Raw genomic sequence first — 20,683 nt, forward strand, 5'->3', positions numbered from 1 at the left:
ATGGGGATGTATTTTTACATTAAAAAAGAACTTCTATCATTTCATAATATATTCATTGGACTGATTGTTCACTTTTATTTGATGAGGCTGCAAACTTTTGCTTCCCTGTTTCATTCTTTTAGTCAATATTTTGTATTTAATTAAAAAAATGTTTAAATTGCATCTCTTGATATAAAAAATTATAATGTATGTACCTGTTTCATTCTTTTGAAAAATAATTCCTCGCCATCCGCTAAAATTTGTCCCTTTTTTATACATTTACCTCGGCAAACCTGGGGTTTTTGAGCATACAAGTATTTTTGTTGGAACGTTGATATATAGTTAAAGAAATTGCTTAGTACTTTACTGATATTTCTCAATTCTTTTAAACACATTCTTTGCCTTGCTCTATTTTCCCATTTTTCCCTAAATCATGCACACATATTGGCTGATAATATTAATGTATTGTTGCAAGCTTTAATATGTCTAATTGGTTGCCTTGAGCAGCCAGTGTTAACATGCAAAGCCGGGTGGGGATTCCGATGATATGTCGGCTGAGGTTGTCAAGAATTCTTGGAAAAATGAGCAAAGGAATCAGTCGTGATTAGCAAAGGGGAGGTAAAAATTGCATTTGTAGGCTCTTCTTAGATGTGGTTTGATGCTGATGACTCAAATGGTTTCCCTGAATTAGGGAAGAATTACAACTATATAATAATTGCTCAACTTTTGCTATATGGATACTGTGTAACCATGACAACTTTCTCTTTCTTTTTCCTCCTTTTAGGCTCCTTGGAATTTTTTACAATAGTAGTTACTGCTTTATATATCAAAATTTAGTGCTTTTTCTTATGCATCAATATAGGGCTCTGATTTTGTGGCAAAAGCTGTGGATTTAGCAGCCAGAGAATTAATAACAAGTGCATCACTAGGACAAGGTTTGATCTGCGTTACTTTTTGTCTCTTGCTGTGAATCCTGATATGTGCCAAATTAAATATAGGCTTCCTGCAATGATAGTTACATAGGTACAGCTTGACCATGCCAAGGTATCCACGAAGTCTGCAGTTCTAATGAATTTAGAGTCCAGAGTATGCTCTTTCTAACTCTCACTGGTAGTTTGAATGATATCTAATTTCTTTCATTTGAATGATATCTAATTTCTTTCATTTACTCTTCTCTCCGCACCTGAATTAAAAATAATGTGTCCCTCTTGCATCTTTGCTTCCTTCTATATTATGATATATTTTGCCAAATCCCCAAAACAACAAAAAAAAATGATTGAATGTAAATAGGGAAATTAGGTATATTATTAATCTTCTTTATAAAGGGAATCTTGAATAATTCATTATTTATATTATTACAATAATTAATATTTTTTATATTCTTTGGTTTATCATAAGGAGTAGTGGATACGGTTTAGGATCATTGTTATAATAGACAAAATTGATGGTGATCGTACATAGTGGCTAGGAAGGGATATAATGGCTACTGCTGCAGTTATTGGACTCAGTGGAGGAAAGAGACTCTTGAGTTCATCATACCATTACTTTGATATTATAGAAAAGCTTTCTTATGGTAGTGATTTTGGATCCACACACTACCAAATTGGATTTAAGTATTATGACTTTTTCATCGTAACCATGAACATATTTCATTTTATGTTGAGTATTGGCAATTGTTCCTTATGTTATCCTGTGCTTGGCAGGATATCAGAAGAGAGCTTGGAATGGAAATAATTGAGGAACATACAGTGATGGAATATTCTAAGGTGATGCATCCTGCAATACTTAGTAGTTTTTTTTAGCAGATTTTTGTATGTTTAAATGTTATTGTTTTTTGACAAGTCAACAAGAAATGTGAAAAATGTGGCCATGTGGAAGCTACCTATTATACTAGACAGGTATCTTTAATGTAGATTTGCCAATTCAATTTGAAGCTCTTATTTAACAGTCTAAATTTATTTATTTTAATCATTCTAATTTCATATGATATCAGCAGACAAAGGGCAAGCTACTTTCTACACATGTACCGGCTTGGTCATCAGTCTCAGGAAAATTAGTGATTTACTTTAAGGTTATGCTTAGTTTGGGAGAGAAAAGTGGAAGGAAAAACAAAGATAAAGAGTGAAAACTGAGATGATTTTTTGGTAGGAGAGAAAATGAAAAGAAAGTTAATTTTTTTTCTTCTTATTTGATTGTGTATAAAGGAAAAAAAAGCATGTATGTGAAATGTAATAAATACTTGCTTGATTATTATTTAGTTATTATTGTTTGTTTCATGTTTTTTCTTCCTTACTGATTTTTTCCCTTTTTTCCAATTTCTGATTTTCTTGCTTGCAAGGTTCTTTCTTTGTACTTTGTTTTATGCATGTTTATTATTATTATTATTATTATTATTATTATTATTTAAAAAAATTTTATGGAAGGTTCAAGCTATTTGAGAGGTACTTCAACTTCAAATTTCATGCTATTGTGCTATGGATTTATGTCTTCTTTCTTTATTCTTATTAATTCGTCTTTCATTTTCTTCTTTACAATTGCAGTCATGCTATTATCACATTTTTTTGTTTGCTTCTCTGATCCCTTCTCTCCACCATGAGTAGGTTAGAACAATCACGGGATTTTAAAACGTTATGATTCCTCTCATTTTTCACTTGGATTATTTTTTTTGTGGCGAAGTGAATGACAATGAGAAAATTCCCATAGAAATGGTGGTGAGTTCTATTCTTTTGCATTGTCTTTTAGATTTAAGTTGTTAAGACAGTGCAGTTAATAGAACATGAACATGAATTTGAAATTGTTAATTTTTCTCTATTATTGCAGGTAATTAGAGGAAATAGTGTGGTCATTGTTGAGGTGCTTCAAATTCAAGTATTTAAGTGTAAATTAACAATTGTTAAGTGACCTGACAAATGTAAATATGGAGTAATTTATTTTATAATTGACATGTTGTCATATATTCATAAAAAAGCTATTTTACTTATTTGAAATTTCAATTCTCAATTTAATTACACTTTTTTTTACTTTTTAATCTTTTTAGTTTTAAACATTTATTTTATTTATTATGTTTAAGTCTTATGAAATTCATCTTAATATAGTTTGTTAATTTTGTGATCTGAAACAATTGTTTTGCATGAACATCAAGTTTTCTTAATCAAGTGATCCATGCGTATACACAGGTTTTAAATTCGCATAAACATCAACCTTTGAAGTTCCTTAATCAAGTAACTCATACGTATGCACGGGTTTCAAATTCACATGAATATCAACCTTTGAAGTTTGGTTAATCAAATGACTCAAACAATTTGACAATTGATCAACTCTACTATTTACAACTATTTAATATGAATGTTAGTTCTTTTATCTTTTTACAATCTTTTTCTTTTTATTCTTTCATCGAAAATCATTTAGACAAAAGACGCGTGCATGCGCACGGGTTACCGACTAGTTTAATATATAAAGTTGGACAAGCAATAAGAATGAATTGGGTCAAGCCAATCTATATTTTATATGTGTCTTATTTTTTTAAGTACACTCAGGCCAAGTGGATCGAATCGATTCATATTGGTTTTCATTCTAATTTTTTTAGTCTAAATTTATACAAATTTAAATAAAAAAAATATAAATTAAAAAATATCAACCTAGAATAGGTGAGTCCGACAAGTTCAATCTATTTTAACAACTCTATAAAACTCTTGTCATTACAATATTGCTGGGCGAGATTCATCGACGTCGTTGGGATCCAATTGTGTGGCTGCAAATTAAGAGTGAACAATGTGTAGAACAATATTTATGCAAAGGAGTCATAGTCGTCCACCATCATCACTGATTAGAGTTTGAAACCCTAGCGTTACCAGTACACTAAGTGAATAGAGATCTGCACACACACCAGTGGTGGTGGGCCTTGTACTGCTGCATGTTAGACCTGCATAAAATGACAACAAGCCAAACAACATTTCCCTCTATAAGCTGAGTTCAAAGCAAAATTAACTAGCATACTACCACCAACAAGGTCCACTAGCACCAAGCTAAGTATGAAAAAGACTTTAAAAAAAATAAATAAAACTCACTTCAATGATCTCTATTTTTTAAAGATTAATCTTGTGTGACTTTTAATTTATTTTTTTAAGAAAAAAAAAAAACTAACACTACCAATGCACAAGACAAGAGATAAAACAACAATATTAAGAAAAGCAAGCATGTTGGCGCCAATAATGCTTCTTTTGTTGTGTGAGGTTCCTGAACCGTTACATTCACACATGTGATATAGATTTGAATTTGATTGGGCCATCCAACATCTCGAGCTAGCAGCAGCTCCTGGAACTGATTTCTGGGTGTAGCTTCTATAGTTATATCGAAACAAAGACAATCGAGCAACAAAAGCAAGTTTGCGGGACAGCTCTCGCTCGTTAATTGAGCAACTTCACACGACAACGTTATTTTCTCGGCAAATAGTAATATACTAGTATGCAATTAATCTGTGCTGATGTGGTTCCAACTTATCCATCGAGTTTCGCACTCCGTTACACCCAGCATCCACGTATACATCAGCAATTAATAAGGATGACTTGTATTACTATTTACTAGGGGGAAAACTGTTTGTACAATTCAGTCAATAATTTAATATAGTAGCTGAAAATGTGAAAATGTTATATATATATATATATATATATATATATATATATATATATATATATATATATATTTTTTTTTTTTTTACTTTCAATCACATAGTTTTTTTTTTTACAAAATTGTGATTTTTGTCCTCTAAACTGTAGGTTGATTTTGATTTTTTCATCTAATAATTTTTTAATCAATTTAGTCTATTAATTTATATTTTTGTATCACATTTGTCATTTCGTTACAGGAAGTTCTAAATCTTACTATATATTAGTTCTCCAAACCTTGCTAGTATTTGGGCTTTGATGAAATAATGAATTTTAATTTAGTTATCTATTGAGTATTTAGTTTTAATTTTTTAGTTTTTTATCCCTTTCAAATACATTTCTTAGTTTTGATTTCAAAACTAATTTTATTTAACAACAAGCCAAAAATTTATTTTAAAACCACTCTCCTTTTTTCTTTATTCATATACTTTATTTTTTTTAATAGCTTATCTCTTTCAATTTATTATCTTCATTTTTCTTTTTAAATTGAATTTCAATAATTTTCAAAAATAATTTATCAATAATCTTTAAAAATAACATTGTATTATAATTCAAATTGTCTATCTAAATCTAAAATATAATGTATATGAGTATACCAAGTAAGAAATTTTATTACGAGAGATGAGAAGATTAAATAACAATCTTTAAATTAGATGAGGTATATATATATATATGTGTGTGTGATTGGCCTGATGATATCAGTTTTCTTTCAACAACAATTTTATTAGGCTGGCATGATACAAGAGAAATATACGAGGTACATCTTTTTTCTTTTAACGACATATTTCATATAATTTAAAATAGAATTTTTAGTTATTTATATTTTTTATATAATAAATATTTTTTGTGACAAAAACGTTTATTTTAAGTGTTGATACTTGATAGTAACAAAAACGTTTATTTTTGTTTCATGTTGTTGATCGAGTGTAATTAAACCACTTCTTTTATGATTAATTTTTTAAAACAATTCTGTTGATTACTTGAATATAAAACTTTTACCGCCAATTAATCCTGACAATTGTTATTATTTTTTATGATATATTTTTTATATTTTTAAATTACTTTGAGTGTCCTAAAAAGGATTAGTGCAAAATATTTTACACCTAAAAATGGAAGTCGGCATAACAAAAGCACAAAAATTAAAGGATTTCTGTAGAGTTTAAAAATGAAAAAACATCAAGCAAGAGCAAATTTCAGAAAAATCAGAGTAATTTACTCTAAAACAAATACGGCCCACACTAAAAATAAACATTTGCTTTGTGTTTAACTTTTATATAGTTGATACACAAGGGAAAAGGTGTTACCATTATTTCTGTATAAAAATCATTAGGGTCATAATTATGCACTAAAACAAGCTTTGATCCGAGAGAATATTTCCCAAAAGAAACAAACAAAATGGACACCAACAAAGTGATGGTCATAATAAGTATCCCTCCTTCAATCAAAGTGGAAAAAAGAAAAAGAAGTTGGAACGAAGAGAGGCAAAGAATATTAATGGTGAGGTAATGAGCTCAACTCAAGAAACCAGGTGGCAGGTGGGACTCAATCATTCAAACATGGCAGGAGTAAAGACAAGGACGTTATATAGGCGGTATTTGAAATCTGGGTGTTTGCCTTTGCCCTCAAAACTCAGCACAAAACTAACGAAAACGATTGGGGAGACAAAGATATCTATGGGGTGATCATGTGGGACTTACCACGGACAAGTGAGGTCCTTGTTTTTATCTACCATGCCTCAACCGTGGGAATGCATCACGGTTAAGTTATTCATCTTTTTTGTGGATTCCCTGTACACTTTTGTAATACTGACAACATTACCTGCTTCACTTCACATGGATGCTATAATTAATATAGATGAGACTTTTTTTTACCAATTTGGAGCAATTTTTTATTTTTTTGAAATTATCAAATAGAGGTGCATTTTGAAAAATTACCTAGTCAGGGTAAGGCGTGAATGACATACCACTTCGTGATTGAAATCAAAGATGGATTTATGACTTTTGAAGTTTTTTTTTTCTTGAAATAGAAGTCGAAAATCTTGTTACAACTTACTTCATTTGTTCTTAATTATAAAATTCATGATTCATTTAAGTCTCTTAACAAAAATAATTAATTTAGTTAATCATATTAAATTTATAAATTAGTTGTGTTATCATTTCAAAATTATTTTTTTCTTAATTTTTTATCCACTAAATTGTTTAGGAGTGTTTACGGTACGGGTCACCCGCAAACTCAAATTGACCCAAATCATCTAAACAGTTTGGGTTAATTCATTTATGTATCTGGGTCAAAATCGAATCGATCAAAATCGTTCATGCACGGATCGGGTCACGGGTTTAAATTTATAGATCCGATTAAAATCAAACTGAACCGAATTAATCAAAATCAACAAAAAAATTTAGAGTTATTTGGTTTGATTTTAAATACAGGGACTCAAAGTGTTGGAATGACAAGTGTTGAGATTATTAGTGTTGGAACTTCTTAAGGTATTACTTTCAGTTACATTATTATTTGTTTTACCATTTTCATATTTATTTTTTCTATCATGTTTATAATATTAATGAATCATAATTTATTTATTTGTTTAAGTAAATCCGGTTGCAACAAATCTAATTGTAGTAAATCTGGTTGCAGCAAAGCTTATTGTAAGAAATTAATTTGTATGAAATAGTTGTGATTCAAATTATTACAATAAATTTCATTGAAGAATATTTTATTTTAATTTGTATTAGTCTATTTTAGAATATTATGTTGATGATATTAAATGAATCAAATTTACTACATTCAGACATTTGATATTATGTTAATTGTATTAGATATTTGGATGAATCATATATAAAATAGTAGTTATAAGAAAGAAAAAAAATCAAATTTAAATGGGTAACTCATTGGTCTAAACCAAATCAAAGCATTCATGAATGAGTTGGGTTAAATGTGAAAATCAAATCGATCAAATTTAATTAGATTGGGTGGCCAAAACCGATCCGAACCGGTCCACAAATACCCCTAAAATTATTTCTTATCAATGTTTGAAGATAAAATAATTGAATAAAGATAACAGAAAAAAAAAATAATTAACGCATCTAAACATTAGAAAAGTGACAATAAAATTTTTAAAAAGGATAAGACGAAAGAAATATTAATTTTCCTTATTTTTTTATTCATTCCTATTAGAAGTCATAAAACATGAAACATGCATTGACTTCATGATCTTTTAAATAAGAATTAATTTGTTTTCTAGTTGTAAAGAAGTCCTAATTTTATCCACCACTTGTACTTTTGCATGTGTTTTTTTACTTTCTTATTTTTTTTCGTTCATTTTGACGTTAAGTTTTTGTTTAAATTTTAGAAACAAATAATAATTCATAATATATGAAATAAAATAAAAAAGTCACCGCTTTTTAAAAATAAATTAAAAAGATCATCTTAAACAAATTTTAAAACAAAATATTAAAAAACATGTATATAATATAAAATAGTAAAAAAAAAAAAATTTACAAGTTGTAAATCTATCTGCGACTTCTTAAAAAAAATAATGACAATTATCGAAAGTCGTAGTAATGTTCACGACTTCTATTTGAAAAGAAATATAAACAAAATTATAAATAGTAAAATAATATTCGACTTCAGGCACAAAGTCATGTTTGTCATCCATAACTTACCCTTGATCAGTAATTTTTTAAAATTCACTCCCATTTAATAATTTTTGAAAAAAACTATCCCCATTTAGTAAAAAAAAAAAAAAAAATTCTATGGATGAAGATCATGATATCAATGGAGAAAAATGTGAAGCCGAAGAATTTACTTTGGTGTAAGTAGAGCTGACAAAAAATAGATTGAGATAGTTTGTTGTTGCTACAATCATATCGAATTGGGTTGAAAAAATGTTGATCCAAATAAAATCAAATCTATTTGAATTGGTCCAATAAATTAGCTAAACTATGTTGAACTTAAAAAATATAAGTCTGAATTCATTTGAGTTTATTTTCTATTTTGAGACATATATTATATTCACCCCGTCTCTAAATGTGAGTATTGTTTTTTTTTTTTAAATATCTTTTTTATAAGATTATTTTCTAATTTTTTCTTACATTATTTTTTTTTACCAAAATACCTTTATTTATTTTAATCAACAACTAATAAATATTGAATTGTCTCTTTCTCCTTCTTATGAAAACTGATGAGTTAGTTTGAAAAATTAAAACTCCACTAGTATTACTCTTTCTCCATACATTAATTATTTAGGTGAAAAGTAATTAAACTACTACCTTCATCCCTAAATATAAGGTTATTTTAATTCATTCACATTCTTTAAAAAAAAAAGTTAGTTAATTTAGTTAATAACATTAAATTTATTATTAATTTGTATTATTTTTTCAAAAACTACCTTTAAAATTATTAGGAATCATTATTTTTCTCTTTTCACTCAATTAATTAATGTTAGTATTATTTTCTAATCATTATAAGAGAGAAGATGGTTTTATCTTACTCCCTCATGTCTAAAATATAAGGAAAAAATAATTCAGGCTAATTAAGAAAAATAATTAATCACATTTAAGTACATCAACCTCAATTAAAAATGATTTTTTTTAACTTACTTTTCATTGAAACTTGGTATCAATAATAAAAAAATATTTATTTTAACTAAAATTTTAATTAAATTAAGAGTATTTTAGATATAGTAATATTAAATGAGATAAAATTAGTGAATATTTTTTATATTTGAGATCAATAAAAGATAATTTTTTTCCTTCATATATTTGAGATCGGATGGAGTATTTAATTTATAACATTTATTATAAAGTAATTAAGGGTATTTTGGATAAAAAAAATTAATACAAAAATAACTTTAAAATAGTGTTATAAAAAGAGGTAAAGAAATTTAAAAACGAATCTTATATTTAGAGACCTAAATAGTATAAAAATGATAAATTAGTTCTAATAATTTTAAGTGTAATTTTGAAAAAATATACTATAATGACAAACAAATAAAAATGTAATTGCAAACATCTTATATTCAGGGATAAATGGTGTCTTTTTTTATGATAGTGTTTGATTTGGACAATTGAACTTGTATGTTAATTTGGACATGCGTTGGAATATTAGATAACATGACTATTTTTTTTATGGTGTTTTAGTTGAATTGGTTTATTTTTTAGTCATTTTAAACTTTTTTATTTTTAAAGCAACTCATTTTAGACTTCTTTCCATAATGTACATGTCATTTTGATTGTCTCTAACTTACATGTTTATTATTTAGTTAGCTTTTACATATTTAAATACCTTAATTTTGAATGACTTAAACTGATTAGATATTTAATTTTTAATTGTAATAGTATGATTGTGATTATATGCTACAGGTACATGTTAGATTCTAAATACAGGTTACGAGGTTAGTATGATTAATATAGAGTATTGATCTCATTTTTTTAAAGTGAGATTTTCATTTTTCTTTTTAGTTTTAGCTATATGGTTATGAAATGTCAAATTTTTATTTAATCTTTCGTCCTGTATTCATTTGGATATTATTTGTTTTCTAATTTTTACTTTATTTTTTTTATCATTTTCAATTTTTCATAATATGTTAATATTTTAATCAATCAATTCCACTACCCAAATCATTCCACTCTACCCAACAATTTGTTATATTGAATTGGATCTTAAAATAAATCAAATTCAATCTAACATAGATCTCTTATATTATTATTAAAATCATTCTCATTAAAAGTGGATTAAAATATAATTTTAATTCTCTTATTTTATTTAATTAATATTTTTGTTCATCTTATTTGATATTTGATTTTCCTCTTTTACAAATAAAAAAAATCGGTCCATTAGTCAATTTTAGGACGTTGAATGTTAATAAGAAAAATATTATCCGTTAAATTGCTAACATAATACTATAATATTAAAATTTTAAATTATTAATTTAATAAGAATTTAATTAAAATAATAATATCATGTGCCACATCATCAATTGAGATCAACATTCTAAAAATTGATGGTTGAATCAAATGTTTTTATTTTGTTTTATTGGAGAACCAAAATTGAGAATGCAATAAAATAAGAGATCAAAATTATATTTTAATTTTAAAAACTCAAAAGCTTCTTATTTAATATAATTATTCCAATTTATATGTAAACACAATTATTTAATAAAATTAAATAAATATTTCTTTTTTAAAAAATAACCTAAATAAAACGCTTAATAACTTAACTCTTTGTGCTGCCTAGGTCCACCTGAATTGATGAAATATTTACATTACCTTAGTCGAAGATTATTTCATCGGATAATATTAATGCACGATGATTGGGCACCCAACAACTTTAAAAGCATTAATAAACCATTTTTTTTAGAGAAATAAATGCATAATAATTATTATGATAAAAAGAACTCCATTAATGGCACTGATGAGGAAAAGACACGTTATACAGTTAAAACCTCTCTAAATCTCTAATACCAATGTCAATAAGATACTATTCCCTCTTAAACTTTTTTACTATAATGAGTAGTTGTTGAGCGTGTTTTCCTGCAACCATTTTCTTCCTTCCTCGGTTGATTGATTGGTGATGTTGCTGGTGCCCCCAGAAGAAGGGGTAGTGTTGGAATATTATTAAGCTTTGAACTTTGAAGTTGTGGCAGAAATCATTGACCCTTTTTGAGAGACTTACTTACTTGTGGTCCAAAACTGCTGATGGCAACTGTTCAGTGGTCACAGGAAGCACCCTCCAAAGCCAGCATTTAAAACCTTTCATCCTCTTCATCTCTCTTCTTCACCCTTCTGTTTTATTAACAATTCAATAAGAGGAGAAAGAACACTCAGTTTAATTAGCAATGGAATTGAAGAAGCATTTTCTTTTATGCCAAGGTACTTAAAATGGTTTCACAGGGAGCATTTTTCTTCTTCTAAATATGCTTTTTTTTTTTTTTTATGTGCATGCTAATGCTCTCTCTCTTGGATCAAGTTCAAGTGTTCATCTTTTTTGCTTCTTTGAATTTTGTACTTTTTAGATTAAATATGTGCATGCATGTCTACCCTTTTGAGCCTTCTGCTTGTTTTCTGGATTCATGGTTATGAGTTGCTTGCCTGACCCGTTTTTTGTTGTAAAGTTTTCTACTTTTGTTTTGCTACCATTCATGATAGCTGAGCTTTTCTTTTTGGTCTTCATGAGATCTCAATTACTGGGATGGGATAATTGTCTGTTTGCTGTTTTGTGAAAGTGGCATCTGCCATCGAAATGAGATCTTTGAAATACAAAAGTGGTGGCTTTTGATTCTGTATTGTGTAGAAAATGTTTCCTGAAAAATTGGTGGGAATATATGTTTTTTGTGATTTACCAGCTGTTTCATTGGTGATAAAAGGGCATGGCTGTTTTGATCTGAACCTTGTTTTGGGGGTTGATCTTCAGATGGCATGCCAGTGTTCTGTATTACGTGTTAGTTATTTGGGCCATTTAAACAAATTTAAGCATGCAATCATTGGAGTTTGTTTTTGTTTTTGTTTTTTTAGCGTTCTTAATCTCATGCTGCATTCTAGCTTACTGAATCAAGCTTGTAATCTCATGGTTGTGCAGAAGGAATTGGATGCTGATAAGTGGTATCGATTGATCTGTTATTTTCTGTGGGAGACTGAGAAACGATGCCAAGCCAGCTATGGTTTTCTCTGCCAATGATTTACAAGAATGGAAAGATTTTCCCAAAGGGCTCAAGGTTCTTCTCCTTGAGAGAGACAACATTTCTGCTGCCGAGATAAGGGCAAAGCTTGAAGCCATGGACTACAATGGTTTGACTTTTTGGATTCCTTCTTTTTGTATTGGCATGTCTCACTTCTTTATCTACATCTAACAATTCCCACTTCTGGCCCATAGTGGGTAAAGTTGGTCCCATCTTTCTGTCCTATGGCATCTTGCAGAGCCACATTGCTTTAGAATCCTTATATGGTTATTTGCAAAATTGTGGTCTCAGATTTTTGTTGCTCTGTGGAGCCTAAAAATTTTGAAAGACTTTAGTTGCTCTTGGGAGCCTAGAAATTTTAACGAATGCCTTTTTTCATAATTTTTTTTTCCAAACTCTGTTTTCTTGTATGGTATTTCTTTGCATCTTATGAAGCTGCTAAAGTTTACATTTATGCTTCAACTATAAGTGTTTTCAAAACTGAATATGGTCTACATTGTAAAGATATGAAGTATAAAAGAATTATCAGATACCTGACTCATATGTTCTAAATTGGAAGATATGAAGTTTAAAAGAATTGTCCCTTGTCTGACTCTGAACTACCGACCGAGTCTACACTGTTTTTGTTCATTGGGTGTCCTTTCTGTTGCCTAGCCAATATGGATTATTTGGCTGTAGGAGACAGGAATTTATTATTGAAAACAGAAGTTTCCATGAACACAAGTTTAAACAAAATTATATCTTATATCTTAAGGTTCAACCTAAGTATAATTTGATTATATTGAAGTCACATGGTTCTCTTACTCTACTCCTAGTCTCCCACATCACCATTCTTGTTTCCTTTACATGCTTGTCCTCTATTAATTTATTTAGTAAGCTTTTGAGTTTCTGTACAGTTTCTACATTCTGTGAGGAGAATGAAGCCTTGTCAGCAATCTCAAGTGGACTCGAAAGCTTCCACATTGCCATAGTGGAGGTAATGAACTTTCATTTTCTATATAAATGAAAAATCGTAATGCAGTAATTGTAAAATTTAAAAATAGAAAAGAAACATCAAAATGATGCTATCTAGTATGCTTGTTAAAAATAAAGTGGACGTCTATTAGGAGGAATGATACTCCTGTCTGTTATTAGTTGCTGCCAAACTTTAGGCAATAAAATATACTTCTGTCAAAGGCATATAACTTGAAACTTTTTTAAATGCTAGTCATGAGAGGGGACTTTTATCATCTTTATTCATTTTTCTCGTATAATATCATGAGAATTATTTTTTCTCTTCCTCAAAGTTCTATATCTTAATCTTGTGATTGTTAAAATAATAAAGCTTTTATGATGTCATTTTTAATCATAATCATCCATCCTAATTGCAGGTGAGTTCAAGCAGTGGCCAGGGAGGTTTCAAATTTCTTGAGAATGCCAAGGACTTGCCAACCATTAGTAAGTACAGATACCAAACCCAAATTTGTCAGTTTAACTTCTTTTAGTTCTCCAAATCTCCAATATGTACTCTGTTTTAGTGGCCTATACAAGCCACATACCTAGTATGAATACTGGACCAAGAGCAGCACCAAATAAGGAGAGAAACACCAATATGCCTTTCCAGTCTAATTTTTGCTATCACATGTTGCATAGGCTTTGGATAATAGTAATAATTATTTTTTTTTCTTCTCTTTTATTTGTCATGTGATTGTTGCTTGCCATTGATTTTATACCTACATGGCTTCTGTTTGTTTTTTGGTAGCTTTTACCAATTGAAATTGATGAATGATCTAGAAGGGAACACACCATGGTAAATATGGGGAAAGGTTTACTTAAAGGCAGTTTTCTCTTAATTCTAAATTTTCTAGCCATTGATACTTCCAATTTTTAATGCAGTGACTTCAAACAATCATTGCTTGAACACCATGATGAAGTGCATAGCGGTAAGAGTTAGTTTTTCTGTCTCCATTATTTATGGGTCAATATCTGATTATGTATATTCCTTGAGCTAAGCTAACTGCAATCTTCTATTTCATTGTTTTTCCTTTTTTCTTTATTATTTGCGTTAATTCTCACTTTTTATTCATTCAAATTATTGACAAAATTTTGAGCTTCTCCTTTAAAATCAGTGTACTGATAACTTATTTGGATTTTCAGTTCAATATTTGCCCAAAATACGATCTTTAACTCATTAGATAGAGTACATTTTCATTCTCTTCTGATTGTTAATGCATACTTCTTGACTCTGCTCCATTTTTATTTTTTAAGCTTGGTGCAGTTGAGTTCCTCAGAAAACCACTATCTGAGGACAAGCTCAGAAATATCTGGCAGCATGTGGTTCACAAGGTCTGTTAATATTGACGATATTACACTGGCATTTACTATTAACATAATATGAGCAAAATAGTTTCTCATGTGGTTGAACTCAAGCAGGCATTCAATGCCAGGGCAAGCATCCTGTCTGAATCACTTAAACCTGTCAAAGAATCTGTAGTGTCCATGTTGCAGCTCCAAACAGACGATGAACAACATGAAAGTAGAGTATCCAGGGATATAGAGAAAGTATCCCGCTTTGTTGATAATGATCATGAGTTGTCTTCTGGAAATGATAAATATCCAGCTCCTTCAACCCCACAATTGAGACAAGGGACGAGATTGTTGGATGATGGTGATTGCCAAGAGCAGACTAATTGCTCCACAGGAAAAGAAAGTGGGGAACATGAAGGAGAATCTAAATCTGTCGAAACTACATGTGGTAATTTGAATGCTGAAAGTACTCCTCAACAAAGGAAATCTGAAATTACTTTGGTTAGGGAGGAAGTTGAAAGTACTCCTCAACAAAGGAAATCTGAAATTACTTTGGTTAAGGAGGAAGTGGATATTGTTGATGCTTCCAAGGGTGAGAGTGTTGCTTCTCCACATACACAAAAAAGAAAAGTTCTAAGCAACACTGACAGAAATACAAAAGCTTTAATCAAAGTAGGTGTTCATAGTGATTCATGTGAGATAAGAGGAAATCAGAAAAAGATAAAAGTAAGTTGCTTTATGACTTTTCATTTTACAATGTTTATGTTCCTCTTACCCTCTTGCAGATTACAATGAGTGTTTCCATTTAATATGAAAATGTCAATGTTCCCATTTATTGTTTCTTCATTCTTGGAGTTGATCCAGAAAGTTCAGACATATATCTCCATTCCATAGGAAATACTCTTTCCATTGAGTTACAGTTTTGGTACTTGATTTTGGTCTTAGGTAGACTGGACACCTGAGCTGCACAAAACGTTTGTGAAGGCAGTGGAGCAACTAGGCATTGATCAAGCCATTCCTTCTCGAATATTGGAATTAATGAAAGTGGAGGGCTTGACAAGGCATAATGTGGCAAGCCATCTCCAGGTCATTATTTACATTACTGGTTATGATTAATCATTGTGTTTCTTATCGACAAGCTAAGACTCATTAAGTTATTTTTGTTAAAACAGAAGTATAGAATGCATAAGAGACAAATCTTGCCCAAGGAAGAACGAAAATGGTTGAATCTAAGAGAAAGGAGCTATTGTGTTAAAAGACCAATTATGGCATTTCCTCCATATCATTCTAATCACACCCTTCCTCTGCCTCCTGTATATCCTATGTGGGGACAATCTGGCAGTCCAACGGCTGGCATGCAGATTTGGGGCTCTCCAGGTTATCCCTTTTGGCATACTACTGCTGAAAATTGGCACTGGAAACCATTTCCAGGGGTAATATTTGTTTTTCTGAATTCAAGGATGAGGATATGAAGTTTTTCTTCTGTATTATTATTAGTAGCTAAGCTTTCTGGCTTGCGGTGTAGAGATTATGGTTATGGATGAAGTCCTACTTGTGATCTCTTGATCTTGCAGATGCATGCAGATGCATGGGGCTGTCCAGTGTTACCATTACCACCTCCTCAAACTCCTGGTTTTCCCTACTCTCAGGTGAGTATCAGCAAACCAAGGATCTTAATTAATAACCTTGCTATTTTGCATGTTAATGGTTAATGTGTCTATGCCTGCTAATTCATTTTTGCTAGTTATTTAAGTTATTTACCAGTGATATCTAATAAGATATTTTTCATCAAATCTCAGAATATGCCTTCGTTGCTCAATGCTGATGCAGTGGATCACACATTTACCATGCCACAAAGTTCCTTCGAGCATTATCCGGTAATGCAACACTTTCCTTTCAGTTTTTTCCTACTTGATCATGGTGGAAACTGGCCAGTCACCAGTTCATACATAGATACATACATTCATTCTAGTTGGCACTCAGCGAAAGTCCACATTGAGGAGAAATTGTAACTTTACTTAAAAGCCTTTAAAAGATTTAAAACGAGGAAAATGTAGTGATTTTTAGTCTCTGTTTGAATAAACATCTCCATAAGCATCTGTTGGAGAAGAAAATAAGGTAAAATAAATTGATCTTCTTCTGTAAGTTAAAATCAACTTATGCATGTTAACTTTCATAGAAGCTCTCTTATCTAATTTCTCCAGATGTTGGAAAACTAGATTTGAAATGTTTTTCTACTAAGCATGCATCTTACATCATCCATGGACTTGGTTAGAAATGTCAACTATCTAAATGCTAATGCTTTTGAAGATTACGAAAAGACCATGTATCTATCTTGTGTCTAATCAATCTTGTTAGATTACTATCAATGTTCTTTGAGTGCTGATTCAAGTGGTACTTCTAATTATACTTGCATGGGAACAGGCCTGAACTCAACTAATATTTGAGTGAAGTCCAAACTCCCAATGATCTCTCTCACCATGGAGTGTGTTACCATGCATGCATGCAGGCAGAGGAGGTAGTTGACAAGGTGGTGAAAGAGGCAATAAGCAAACCATGGCTACCCTTGCCCTTGGGTTTGAAACCTCCTTCCCCAGATAGTGTGTTGGCTGAGCTATCCAGGCAAGGCATTTCCAACATCCCTCCAAAGGGTTCAAATTCATGCTGACCTGGATGCATGCACCAAAGAGAGTGGTTCTGATGGTGACCAACTACAAAAGGGTTCCACCTGATCAAACACCCTGTTGCAATTATTTTTGTTTTCTCTAAGTGTATGAGGTTCCAACTTGTAGTTTGAGTGGGAATAGGAGTTGTTGGAGTTGGGACCATTTTGTTTTGTTTATTTGGTCCCACCAAACCAATTTTAAGGTCTCTCCTATGCTGTTGTCAGCTCGTACGTACAATACTCACTTACCATGATGCAACAACCAAAGTATTAGTAGACATTGTTCCTATCCGAAGCCACATGCCAAAACAAGGCAACAAATAATAAATGATGAGAAAAGTCAGCTTCTGCTTTTAATGCAGTGCAGGACACCCGTTAGGCAAATTGGCCGGTTGAGAATTGGCCACGCATCTCTTGATGCTTCTCTACACAAATTTTTGTGGTTGTAAATACTTGCTGATGTGTGCAAACTTTAACGGGGATATGATATTGTTGTAAATGTGGAGCTTTTGGGGGGCATAAAGTATACCCTTAACAGTGATTTTGAAGGGAGAGAAGGGGGGTCTCGTTTTGTGTCGTTGAGTGTGGGGTGCCTAATAATGATGGAGAGGATAGGATACACTTTGTGAATAAATATGAGTACACTCGACTTTGACGGATGCTAACTCTTCTTGAATTTGTTAGGATGTTTGCTCAATTTAGAATTGACTTGTTTATTCTTCAATGTTCCTGCTTTTTTTTTTTTCCTTTTTATCATTGACAATTGTTAGTCTTTCAACTTTAACTTGTTGTGCGGCACGTGTCAATGCTGATTTCTTTTTTATTTTGTTTTACTTTTGTATCTCTTCGATAGCATTGAGATCAACAAAAATATATGTTTTTTCTCCTTTGTCTTTCCCTTTGCTGGTTTTGACTTTATAGGACGATCCATGGTAGTTGAAGTTGGATAATGACTTGATGGCTGTGTTCGAATTAGAAGAGGGAGAATAACCTCCTGAAGTAGAAACTTTTGTTCTCTTATTAGATCCTTCAAATGGTGAGAACCATTTAGGTTGACTCTTCACTAGTTGCTACACATGCTCTATATTAAAAGATTTACGTTTATTTTTAAAATAATTTAGAATTATTAATGTACTAATTTTACCCATGTTAATAATCATTAACTTGTTATGGGTGATGTAAAAAAGTAAAGTCTAAGATCAATATGCACCACTATCAATAAAAAACACAAATACTTTAGAATATTTAATAAGGATAAATAATATAAATAAATAAAATGGTTCATAGAAATTGTAAAATGCCTTATAAAAAGATCATCAATTCCTTTTAGATGGTGCCTTGTATTGAGGACCAAAAAGAGCACTTTTTGCTCTACTCCCACAGTTGCATTCTTGATCAAAAACTTTTGGGACCTTTTGAAGTTTGATGTGAAATGCTTTCTAGATGAGTTTCATGTAAATAGAATTCTTTGTAGAGGTTTGAACTCTTCTTTCATATCACTTATTCCAATGGTAGAGGATCCTCTTAATTTAGGGAAGTTTAGACCGATTTCCTTGGTGAACTCTTTGGATAAGATCTTAGCTAAAATTTTAGCTAAGAGATGGTCTAGAGTTTTACCAAAGATAATTTATGAGAGGCAAAGTGCGTTCTTGGGTGGAAGATCCTTACTTCATAGTGAACTTGTGGCCAATGAAGTTGTGGATGAGACAAAAAGGAAGAAGAAGAAGTGGTTGGTTTTTAAGGAAAATTATGAAAAAGCTTAAGAATCGGTGAATTGGTAGTTTCTCCTTTACATGATGGGTAGAATGGGATTTTTTGAAAAGTGTGAGAGGTGGATTAAAGAATACTTATCATCAAGCTTTGTCTTTATTCTAATAAATTGTAGTCCAACTAGTTAATTTAAGTTGGAGAAGAGCCTTAGACTAGGGAGATCGTCTAACTTCTTTCCTCTTTACTGTGGTGGCGGGGTGCCAAAGTGGCCTAATGAGACAAGTGGTAGCTAAGAAGATTTTCAAAGGGGTTCTTGTGGAAGACAAAAAGGTGGAGGTGGGTCTTCTACAATATGTGGATGATACAATATTTTTTGGGGATGCAAGTTAGAAAATGTGGAGGTAATTAAATGCTTGATGAGGTCCTTTGAATTGGTTTCCGGTCTTAAGGTAAATTTTTTCAAAAGCAATTTTGGGGCATTTGGGGTGGAAGAAAGAGTTATGAAAATATATGTGGCGCTTCTTAATTGTAGATGCATCACAACACCTTTTGTATATTTGGGAATTCCAATTGGAGAAAATCCTAGGAGCCAACACACATGGAAGAGTGTTACTTCCAAATTTCAAAAGAAGTTGGCCATTTGGAACCACAAACTCTTTCTCTAGCCAAAAGGGTATGTCTTATTAATTCGATCCTTAGCTCTTTACCTCTTTTCTTTATGTCCTTTTATAAAATGCCTAAGAGTATGGTAAGGAAGCTTGAGAGTATACAAAAAATTTCTTTGGGGAGGGGTTGAGGGTGAGAAAAAATATGTTGGGTGGGTTGGAAAAGAATTTGTAGTCCAAAGGACCATGGTGGTTTAGGGGTTAAAGACCTATCTATTTTAATGATGCTCTATTGGCTAAGTGGAGGTGGAATTTTTTCCTCTCAAAGCCTAGCCTTTGGAGTATGGAGGGTGGAAGAATCTTGTCGAGGGGGGGGGGGGGGGTGGAGAGTAATGGAGAGTCTTCGGTGGAGGGACCTTAGGAAGGTTTATGGGGGTTTGAGTAATGTAAATTGCTTTGAGAGTTTAATTGAGTGAAAGATTGGGGAGGGGGTTGTTTTGATTGAATGGTTGGAGAGGAAATGAGAACTTGGCCATGTCTTTTCCTAGAGTTTTTCCAAAATTCTCATGAAAATAATGCATGGGTATGTAATATAGGGAGGTGGGTTGATGGAAATTGGGTGTGGGATTTTAAGTGGTATAGAAGGTGGTTTGAGTGGGAGAATCCAAAAGTCAAGTGTTTTTTGGAGCTATTAAATGGAATGCATTTACAGAAAAATGAAAGAAATGTGTGATAGTGGTGTGGTGAGGGTTCAGGATTGTTTTCAGTAGCTTCAACATATAAAGCCTTGCATGAAAAGGTAAGGGGAACAATAGAAGATGAAGTAATGGTAGAGGTGTGGAAGCTTCAAGTCTCATCTAAGATAAGAATTATGATTTGTAGGTTGTGTCTCAATAGAATACCTACCGTTGATAACTTAAAAATCAAGAATTGTGGAAGTGAAGCTATTGGTGAACTATGTCTTTTTTTATAGTTACACATCTTTTCTTTACATGCCAAAGGATAGAAAGTATTTGGAAACATTGTTGTAAGTTGTTGGATTTTCAAACTGTCTTGCCAACCGAAACTGTCATGCACTTTAAATAGGTTCCAGATATTG

General features: G+C 31.3%; 1 protein-coding gene across 3 annotated transcripts; it reads left to right on the forward strand.

The window, feature by feature from the left end:
• The first annotated feature begins 11,101 nt into the window (after positions 1-11,101).
• Positions 11,102-17,993, forward strand: LOC114412257 (two-component response regulator-like APRR2). 3 transcript variants are annotated; one of them, XM_028376077.1, is made up of 12 exons: positions 11,102-11,512; positions 12,219-12,427; positions 13,215-13,294; positions 13,689-13,755; positions 14,194-14,240; positions 14,566-14,643; positions 14,731-15,330; positions 15,550-15,690; positions 15,777-16,037; positions 16,179-16,253; positions 16,404-16,481; positions 17,114-17,993. In XM_028376077.1, the coding sequence occupies exons 2-12, from the start codon at positions 12,298-12,300 to the stop codon at positions 17,270-17,272; spliced, it is 1,716 nt and encodes a 571-aa protein (XP_028231878.1). In that variant the 5' UTR covers positions 11,102-11,512; positions 12,219-12,297; the 3' UTR covers positions 17,273-17,993. The 3 variants fall into 3 exon arrangements, with proteins under 3 accessions (XP_028231878.1, XP_028231879.1, XP_028231880.1); XM_028376078.1 differs by having other exon boundaries at positions 17,029-17,164; XM_028376079.1 differs by lacking the exons at positions 11,102-11,512; positions 12,219-12,427; positions 13,215-13,294 and adding an exon at positions 14,060-14,107 and having other exon boundaries at positions 13,704-13,755.
• The last annotated feature ends 2,690 nt before the right edge of the window (positions 17,994-20,683 follow it).

This window comes from Glycine soja, chromosome 5 (assembly GCF_004193775.1).
Source record: "Glycine soja cultivar W05 chromosome 5, ASM419377v2, whole genome shotgun sequence".
NCBI lineage: Eukaryota > Viridiplantae > Streptophyta > Magnoliopsida > Fabales > Fabaceae > Glycine > Glycine soja.

Coding starts and splice junctions, on each gene's coding strand:
- LOC114412257 (XM_028376077.1), top strand. CDS start 12,298: ATGGTTTTCTCTGCCAATGATTTACAAGAATGGAAAGATTTTCCCAAA. Junction 12,428..13,214: donor TGAAGCCATGGACTACAATG/GTTTGACTTTTT, acceptor GTTTCTGTACAG/TTTCTACATTCTGTGAGGAG. Junction 13,295..13,688: donor TCCACATTGCCATAGTGGAG/GTAATGAACTTT, acceptor TCCTAATTGCAG/GTGAGTTCAAGCAGTGGCCA.